The 10,004-nt window shown below is 43.2% G+C and overlaps 2 protein-coding genes across 2 annotated transcripts in view; one reads left to right on the forward strand and one right to left on the reverse strand.

The window, feature by feature from the left end:
• The window catches only part of LOC306982194 (solute carrier family 22 member 6), an 89,061-nt gene that overhangs the window by 28,357 nt on the left and 50,700 nt on the right, over positions 1-10,004 (forward strand). The gene's annotated exons all lie outside the window — the stretch shown is intronic.
• Positions 2,735-9,188, reverse strand: sh3yl1 (SH3 and SYLF domain containing 1). The gene is made up of 10 exons (XM_079581696.1): positions 9,131-9,188; positions 8,446-8,556; positions 8,250-8,363; positions 8,102-8,166; positions 7,293-7,405; positions 7,085-7,213; positions 6,857-7,001; positions 5,338-5,665; positions 5,219-5,272; positions 2,735-2,998 (listed from the first exon to the last, which is right to left on the reverse strand). Coding segments are annotated over exons 1-10 (1,320 nt in total). The 5' UTR covers positions 9,132-9,188; the 3' UTR covers positions 2,735-2,738.

The raw sequence follows: 10,004 nt of genomic DNA on the forward strand, positions 1-10,004 counted from the left end.
CAGATGGAAGGAGCACCTCAACAAAGTAGTTCATGCCTACAACTCCACCATCCACGAGGCGACAGGGTACTCCCCTTTCTTCTTGCTTTTTGGACGTGAGCCAACCCTCCCAGTTGACCTCTTGTTTCCCAAGAAGCTCGGGGACGCAGAGAAACAGACCCCTGCTGGCTATGCGGAGAAGTGGAGAGAGGCAATGCAGGAAGCCTATTCCATTGCCCTGACGAACATGAGGAAGTCTGCAAAAAAGGGCCAAGATTATTACAATCAGCGCGCCTGGAGCTCCACGCTGAACCCGGGTGACCATGTATTGGTGAGAAATCTCACGCCTCGAGGTGGTCCGGGGAAGCTCCGCAGTCACTGGGAGGACACTGTCCATGTGGTGAGGGAGAGCAAAGGCCCTGGAAGCCCTGTCTATGTGGTTGAGCCTCTGAATGCTGTAGGGAGAAGACGTGTGCTGCACAGAAACTTACTCTTACCTTGTCCTTACCTGGTTGAACCAGCGCCTGTCGTCCCCAACCCTAAAAGGAGAAGCAGGAGAACCAGAACGTCGCCAGGAAGACGGACAAGTGTTAAGTGCAACATCCAGCCTGCAGGTACAGAGAGCTCTAGTGAGGAAGACTACCATCTCGTCATGCCACCCCAACCCGTTTTTCAGCCGCTCAATCCAACTGCCAGAGAGTTCCAACCGAGAGTCCCCACTCCAAGACAGCCGGAACAGAGAGCTGCACCTGCTGAGGAGAGAGCTGAAGTGGTGATCCTGATCCCAGAGGTTGACCCTGAGCCAGAGCCAGTACACGAAGCGGATTCATCTGAGCGAGAGGCATCCTCCTCAGACTCCTCGGAGGGATCTGCAAGACCGGTCAGAACCAGACGGCCCAGGCGCTTGTACACCTACGACCAGCTTGGTGAGCCCACGGTCCGGGAAGTGCAGACCTGTCCTGTCGGTGTGTCCAAACCAGCGAGGGTCCGAGACGGCTTCTTCAGCACCTCGGCCAACCTATATCCTTTTTAATTCCCAGTCGTAATGCAGTAGTAACATGCACTTTATGTACCTGCTAATTGAGTTGCACTTTGCACTTTGCACTTTAAAGTATGTGGCTTGTGTGCAATAGAGATATGTGCAATAGTAGTAAATGTACTTTAATTATTGTTTAAGTAGTACATGCTATTTGTTTAGTTGGTTTGCTATGCTGTTACAAAATCTTGGGTAGAAGGTATTTTCCTTGAGTCACTTCTGAAGATTCTGGGGCCCACCAATGCTTCAACGGACTATCTACCCAAATACGGAAATGGACCTTTAAACCTGCGCGTACCGCCGTGCCAAAGGACTCTTGGATAACGGACACTATTCATTTAGCCTGGACTCTTTTGTGAAGTATTGTTGTGGTTCAAATTGTTTATTTACTACAATTTATGGTTTAAGTCAAGTAAGACCCCCCAGTAGGATTAAGGGAATGTTGGTTTAACATTATTTTTAGTGGGGGAGGGTGTTGTCAGCCCATTTTCGACAAAGTATTTAAGCGCTTTCTTATTGTTGGTAAATGGTTCACTGTAAATAACAGTATTTATTAATCTTTTCGCTAAATTAAACACTGTCTTTTATTAATTGAAACCGGAAGCGCGTCCATCACGTGACCTTTTGATGCTCGTTTTAAAAGAGCTAGGCCTACAGCCTCAGGGCAGAAGCTGTGGCGCAGTAGTCGGGCCGTGGCCTAAGCCATGTTACATCTGGGACGTGTAAGTGTCGTTTTATCTGTGTATCCATTTTAACTTAATCCATAGTACGCTAAACTATTTTATTCTTTATTCACAGGGGACCTATGTTTACCTTTTCTTTTCTGTAAATATTTGAGCTCGAAATAAACTCTGAAAAGCCAACTGATTCTCCCTGGTGATTTCGAGGGGGCAACATAAGCTTAAAATACCCCGTCAATCTGTATAAAAACTTCATTTATTTCAAAGGGAAAGTTAGTGCAAAGTATCACAAATAGAAGAAAAAAATATATATATTGCCAAGAGAAAGCTTTTGTTCGAGTTTGTATACTGTAAAATCCCCTAAAAGCAAAGTTTATGACGAACAGTTAGATAAATTATATATTACTTTCTTTTAGGCACTTCATTGTTGCAAAGGCAGTGCTGCTGATGTGTTGGTTGTCAATATCTATATATTAAGCTTTTCATGACCTTTTTTGACCTAGTGACCCAGTTTAGGTATACTTTTTGTTTCTCTAGGGCTGGGTACTGTTCACTTTTTTCAATACCAGTATTTGTTTTTTACGATGTGGCGAGGCCGAGCTCAGGGGGAAGTGAACCTCTTGTAGGAATTCTTGCGGACTATAAACATATTTAAGACAAAATCGGGTCCATAAGGATGTTTTCTGGTTAGTACAATCCAGAAAAGTTCATCTTTGTTTTCTGTCTGTACCTAGCAGTAACTTTTTTTTGATACTATACTGATATCGTAAACGGTGCCCAGCCCTACGAACCTGCCACATTCCTTCATCGTTCTGAATATTGTCTCCACTTTTGGACGCCTTTACGGGACAGTCACGTGACCTCAGTTCATATGTGCTGAGAGAGAAGATGCAGAGCTTTAAGACAGTTTTTGTTTCGTGTGGATAGGTCCAGCCGCTACGGAGATATTAACCATAAACCGAGTCCGAGATTCTTCGTCGTGACCGTTACCATAGTTACCACAATGGGATAAAGCTTCGTCACGTGGGTCCCGTTGGTTTCCCTCAGTACGAGACGAAGTTGGCGGGGAAGATGCCGGTGCGCCCGTCCGCCGCCCGCCCCTCCCACCAGTCGTACTGGTTGTCGGTCTTGGTGATGACGGTGATGCGGTCGCCGGGGGAGAAGCTCAGGTCGCCGGGCTGCTGTCCGGTGAACGGGTGCGTCGCCGTGACGACGAGGGGAGCCGACGAGCCGCCGTCCCCCCACGCCGCCGCCGGATCTGCTGCTGCTGCGGCGCCACCTGCTGGAGACACAGGATACTTTACTTCAGGGGTCGGCAAGTTTGCGTCATGGAGGGTCGATTTTCTTCATTGTCAAAACACCAAGGGCCGAACTTCCAAATGAAGTAAAGAACGTAAAGAACCACTTTCTGCAACTTTTGTACATCATACATGTCTTAACCTCTTAACTCCCACCTGAACCGAGCACATTTTCTCCAGCTTTACCCCAATCCAAAAGCTTCTGGAAAAAAGGTGTGAAAATAGCAACAAAACTGAGACGAAAACAATGATGGAAATGTGAAAAAAGTGAGAAAAAATTGACGAAAAAGTGACAAAAAATGTACAGAAAAATGACAAAAATGGACAAAAAATTTGACAAAAAAGTGAGAAAAATTTGACGAAAAATTGAGAAAAAATAGACGAAAAAGTGACAAAAAATGGACAAAAAAGTGATAAGAATTTGACAAAAAAAATGTGAATAATTTGACGAAAAATTGACAAAAATGCCAAAAATGGACCAAAAAAAATCGAAAAAGTGATGAAAAAAAATCTGATGATGTGAGGAAAAAGATCTATTTAGTTTTGTAGGTCTTAGCTTTCAAATGAGGTGTTACACTGGCCTACAGGATTTGGGTAAAGCTGAACTGGAGAAAATGCTCTCGGTTCAGGCGGGAGTTAAGAGGTTAAAGGGATATTTCAGGATTGTTGACATAGGGCCTCATTTCAGTTATCCAGAGTGTTGCTGATTTCTGGAGATATTTTTTTTGTAATGTGAAGCAGTTCTTATATTTGAAGAGTTTCGTGGTGCTAGGCTAATGCAAGGCTAGCACATTTCTACGATATCAGCTCGCCTGGATTAAAAACAGTGTGACCCGCTCCACAGAGCACCTGAGGAAAATCACTTATAACACCAGACTAACCATATAAATGTCTGTGTCGAAAAAGCAACGAAAAAATAGGACGAAAAAGTGACAACAACACGAGGAAAAATCCTAGATCAGTTCTGAAGGTCTTAGGTTTCAAATCAGGCATTACTCTGGCCTATAGTAGCTCCAGTCTAGAAGCTTTTTTTTTAGAATTTGGTAAACCGAACTGTAGAAAATGCGCTTGGTTAAGGCGGGGGTTAAGAGGTTAATGAGGTGTTTTGCAAGAAAATCACACATAACACATATTACAGTATTTTCCTAATCTTTAGAGTGCTTTATCGTGTATTTGGTCTCTGATTTATGTAATGTTTGTCAAAATCATCTTGGGGGCCAGATGTCCTAGCCTGGCATTCAGACTAATCTCCGATGTTTATTAATTAATAAACAGGAGACTAGTCTGGCCACCCTGTCGTAGTAAAGCTACTGCTGGAGGCGGGACTAATGTGGGAAAACCGAAGCGCAGCAGCCAATGAGAACATAGCGGATGTGACGACAGAAGCAGCGACAAGAAAGTTGTATCATTGGGACGTTAATAATGGCGCTCCTGCCACACGGAGCTCAGTAAATGACTTCTGTCGTTTATGTCAGAAACATTTAAGAATACAAGCAAACCGGAGCATTACGTGAAGTGGTCGCTTGTGTTGAAAAACTACAAAACAAAGGCGCAACAACGTGACGTTCAGGGAGCTGCTCTGATTGGTCGGTAGCTCCATATCGCTGCGTCACTTCCGTTGAAAGCGCAATGGAGTGTTGCCAGAGCCTCTTCTGTAAAGAAGCGGAGTCTGGTTGGCGAGACTACAGATGTCCTATACTGGAGGGCCAGATTTGGCCCCCGGGCCTGACGTTGCCTACCCCTGCTTTACTTCATAGACCCTTTCACTGCTGACGTCATCAGTGACATCATCAGTGACATCATCTGGAGGCAGGAAGTGATCAAATAAGATTAAGCTAAAACTAGTGATTATAAGTGTAAAACTGTAACTAATAAATGTGGTTCTGTTGTGGCTTAAGGTGCAAGAAATAGAGGAACGACATTTGAGACGATAAATTAAGGTTTATCTGATATTTCAGTTAGACATGTTGTAGTGCTGCATAATTCTACTTTGGTATTCAAAATGGCCGCCAGAACTATGCACGATGTCACTGGAAACGCATGTATAGGGAGTAAGAAGCTGGTTTCTTTCAGTGTAAAGGCGAGACGCTGCAGGTGAAAAGGGGAAATATAATCTTCCGTACTCACCGTAATTTGGAGCGTGCCTCGCTGCAAACAGAGAAGATAAATTAGTGAATAAAATCGGCAAATAATCTGAAAATACTCAATGAATAAACGAGACTCACATGAAGTATCGGTCTTGTAGACGGAGATGCTCGGATACAGAGCGTTTTTACTGCCTGGAATCACAGAAAACGTTACAAAAGCACAGGTTTGTTTGTAAGTAAGAAGGATTTAGACGCACTGGTGGGCGGAGCGGGAGGCTGGTAGTTATTGGCAGGAGGCTGGTAGTTCGGCTGGTAGTTATTGGCCGGTGGTTGGTAGTTATTGGCCGGTGGTTGGTAGTTATTGGCCGGTGGTTGGTAGTTATTGGCCGGTGGTTGGTAGTTATTGGCCGGTGGTTGGTAGTTATTGGCCGGTGGTTGGTAGTTATTGGCCGGTGGTTGGTAGTTATTAGCCGGTGGTTGGTAGTTATTAGCCGGTGGTTGGTAGTGATTGGCCGGACGCTGTGGTGAGGGCTGGTAGATGTTGGTCGATCTCTTCGATGGAGGAGCCGGTCTGGTCGGAGCCGACTGGAGACAGAGGAGGAAGTCATTATCATCCATGCTTTATGAACTGACTCTTCCTCAGTTTAGCTTTTTCAATTGTACAGCTTAAAGTGATAATCTGTAAAAATGCAAAGTGAGGAGAGAGAAAGTATTTCAAAATTGAACGACGTAGCTCCTCCCCCTTCCTCCTGATGGGCTCGATGCAAGTCTCGCACAAATCAACGAATAGTTCAAGAAAACATCACGGACAGAGAGACACTGATGGGCTGGGCACCGTCATACCTGTACTTTTTAACAAATACCAGAAAACAGACCAGTAATGCTCATTTATTCCTTACAGTGACAGTCTGTGAGTTTGGAGTGAGGAGAGAAAGAGTGAAATTGTAAAGTAAACCATCAAACCTCCCCTCGTTAACCAGAAAGACCTTCTTAGTTTGCAAAATGAGGAACATAGTTTTCAGTAAACGATCAAGCTCCTCCCTCTCCCTCCTGATTGGACCTGACAGGAAAAGCTCGTCTGATTGGTCGACGCCGGAGGATACTAGAATCTGATTAGAGTAGAGAGTAGGTCGGCCGATAAAAGCCGATATTTCCAGGACTGAACCAATCACTGAGTTAGTTTTAAAGGGGGGGTATTATGCAAAATGGACTTTTTCAAGCTTTCCATCATGTTATTCTGTCATTCCCTCATTAAAAACATGCCTGAAGTGTTGCCTTGGCACATTCACGTATTTTTGAGTAACCTGTAAAAACTCTGATGGCGGCCATTTTAGGGAGTTATTATTTTGAGTCCTCCTAGGAACGCCCCCACCTCCTGGAGACGCCTCCGAGCTTTCGTCACCAGCCGAGTAACCAACCACTGCTCCTCAGCAGAACCCCCTCCCCACTGATGCCACAGACAGCGTGTGGAGGGGGCGTGTCGGAAAGAGTCAGAGGTTCTTAAAGAGACAGAGGCCTATTTAAAGACATTCACTACAGCCATTTTGAGAGAGACATTTTATACAAGGCAGTTATTCTAATTTACTGCATTTACAGACCAGCAGAAGGTTTGTCATCATTGTAGTGTGATATAGACTGGTGCTATGGGACTGAGAAAAGCATAACAAACCCTCTTTAAGAATTGTCTTTTGATTGCAGCAGAATGCTAATGCTAACGTCAGCTAATCAAAGCTGGGACAGAAACTATGACTGAATCTCCTACAAAGGCGCTCTCACCTTGGTGCTGGGGTTCTTGGTGTTCCAGTCGGCGGCGTAGGCCTCGGTGTAAACCTCTAGAATGTTGTACAGGTCGCAGCACTCGGACGGAGGATCCACGTCTCCGTTCAAAATGGCCGACGCTCTGATGTCGCGGCCGTAAAACCTGAGGAGGAAGAGACGGGCACAGTGAGGTATGATTTTATTATAACTTCATCATAATAGTTTCGTGGTCAGTGTATATCGCACTTGCGGTTGGTCTCCTTGCGCTCGATGAGGTAGGACCCCTCCAGGGAGATGCCGGCGAACAGCCCTCTGGATCGACAGTAGGTGAAGACGGCGGCCGGACTCCTCACCGCCACGTCCGCCTCCACGTTCCTGAGCAGGGACAAAAACACACAAATGAGTCTGTGGGGTCGTTCTGACGTCTCTGAAGTTTCCTCGTCTGAGCTCTGACCTGCCCATGGGTCCGACCGCCACCGTGCAGTTCCCCCCCAGCGTCAGGTTCCCGCCTTTAGAGAAGGCCTCGATGGCGTTACGCTGGTTCAGGATGATCACCAGGTCAGACACCTGCAGAAAACACTCTTTACACATGTCCAGCAGAGGGTGATGTATTGGGGGAAAATGGGGGGGAAATTGAGAATATTTGTTGGGGGAAAAATTTGGAAAATTATAGGGAAATAATGGTGACAATTTGAAGAAGAAAAAAAGGGAAAAACTGGGGGAAAATATGAAAAGAATTGCGAAAAATGAGGAAATAATTGAGAAAAAAAATGGGGAAATAACATAAAACAAATTGGGAAAATATGGGAGGAATTGGGCAAAAATTGGGAGGTAATGAGGGAAAATTTGGAGAAAAAAAAAGAAAAACTGAGAAAAAAATTAGGAAAATAAATGGAAAGAATTGGGGAAAAATGCTGGAAAAATTGAGAGAAATATGAAAATAATTGGGAAAAAATATTGGAAAAAAATGTGGAAAATATGGAAGGAAATGGGCAAAAATTGGGGGGAAATTTGGGGAAAAAATTGTGAAAAATGGGGGGAGAGGGAAGCAAAAATATGTGGGAAAACATTTGTGTTTTTCTGCCATTTTGTAGTGTGTTCAGGACAGTTTTCTTCTTGAGTAAATGCAGATGTTTGCAGCTCATTTTTACATATTTCTGATGGTTTGCAAAAATATCACTTCATCATCTTTATCGTGAAAGTCCCTGAAAGTATTGAGATTTTCATCAACAGCCCTACTCTGGTCGTGTAAAGTTCACTCACCTCGACTCCGATCTCGAAGCCTCCTCCTAACCCCGCGATGCCGATGGCTGAGGGCGCAGACCAGCCTGGAATCACACAAACTCTGGCCTTAAACACCATCATCATCATCATGCACAGCAGTCGCAGTAAAGTGATAGAAAGTTCTTACGTCTGTCTGCGAGGCGAGCGATGACGACGCCACTTCCTCCTCGAGCCGTGATCATAAACCCCGCTTTGATCACAGAGATGATGGCCAGACCCTCGGCCTTCGCGATCACATGGGCTGCAGCAGACGCACCACAGAACCATGTATTCACCGAGAGCAGGAGGATTATCAGGCAGTATTTGTAAAAGTAAGAAAGTACCTGGGATGAGTTTGTCCGGTCCAGTTCCTCTGGAGATTTCTGTAAATTCTCTGAGGATTTTGGCCGCTTTCTTGGCCTCCGATCTCATGTTGGAGGGGATGGGGTTGGCCACTGCAAAACAATCCAAGCAAGCTCATAATGTAAACAACTAATCTATGTAAAGTGTGTCACTGTGGTTTAGACTTCTGTATCTGTTACTTCATCTGGGAAATATTCGGAACCAGTTCAGCAGGTTAGGGTTAGATAGAAGTCACTGAGTCACATGAGGGGCGTTTAAAATGGACGAAAACAAAAGAAATGGATCAATGACTGAACGTGACAGTCAGGTTTATGCCAAAATACTAACGAACAGTCATAAAACTGAAGAAAAAACACTGTTGGTTATTTGAGCGAGAGCTTTTACATGGAAAAAAAGGAAATAAAATCTCAAAGTTGCCAAAGTATTTTCATTATACCAGCTAACACATGACTTTTATTAACGCAATACAAAGACTTAAACAACATTACATACAGTAACAGGCAGCATTTGTTTTATTCATTTACAAAATAGCGCTAGCTAAACGGAGCGTGACGCTTTTATTTTGATTATGCTCACTCTAAAAAAGTACGTTTTTAGCTCTTGTTAACGCTCATCGGCCATTTTAAACCAAACATCCCTGTTCTGAAATAAAATGAATCCACTTACTGTTGTCTTTCGTCCCTCTGTGTCGATGTTTACCTGTGACAGGTGTCTGCGCTCTCCTTTCAGCGTCTGGACTTCCGCGTCACCCGAACGCTGGCCTCCTACGTCACGCCGTCAATTCTCGATCACAAAAAAATAAAAATGAATAAATAAATAAACCTAACAAGTAAATGAAAAATAAATGAATAATAATAATAAAATAAATAAAATAAGATTCAAACTTTCAAATTCTGTGAATCCTTTTTAGCTTCAATTTTGATTTTGATTTATTTTTGATTTAGGCTTTTTTCATCTACTTATTTAATATATTAGTGGTTGGACTCGATTAACATGTTTTATAGTGTTAAATATGGCCTCACATATTTTATAATTGCATTTATTTCATGTTTTATAGATATAAATGTCAACATTTTACCCAATTAATGCAATAAAATAACCAGTAATCCCTCAAAAAAAATCTTTAAAAAAACCTAAAATAAAAAATAAAAAAAATAATTGCATTTATTCACCCTTTGACTTTATTTGTCTTTTCTTTCTTTTCTTTTCTTTTCTTTTCTTTTTTGTTTTTTTTGTTTTTACAATTTAGAGCTATTCATTATTATTATTATTATTATTATTATTATTATTATTATTATTATTATTATTATCATCACTATTATTATATTCCTAGTTTATTTATTTTATTCTACGGCAGCGCTGCGCGGTACTTGGCCACGAGAGGGCGCCATTGCATCACTCATCCAAACGGACGCGTTCTCCGTGTCCCTCGAAGTTTGTAAAATATTCATCATGAGAATTGGATTTCAACGGTCTCTTGTTCCCGACATCCACGGAAGGACATGTTTACGCGACATTAAACACTAAAGGAGGAATGAAA

The sequence above is a fragment of the Gobius niger genome, assembly GCF_951799975.1.
Source record: "Gobius niger genome assembly, chromosome: 23".
Classification (NCBI taxonomy): Eukaryota; Metazoa; Chordata; class Actinopteri; order Gobiiformes; family Gobiidae; genus Gobius; species Gobius niger.

What these genes read in the sequence shown, in the direction of transcription:
- sh3yl1 (XM_079581696.1), bottom strand. An exon ending in ACCGGACAAACTCATCCCAG is followed by an intron (nt 8,364 to 8,445) that starts GTACTTTCTTAC and finishes CGTCTGCTGCAG; the next exon opens with CCCATGTGATCGCGAAGGCC. An exon ending in GCCTCCCGCTCCGCCCACCA is followed by an intron (nt 5,273 to 5,337) that starts GTGCGTCTAAAT and finishes CTGTGATTCCAG; the next exon opens with GCAGTAAAAACGCTCTGTAT.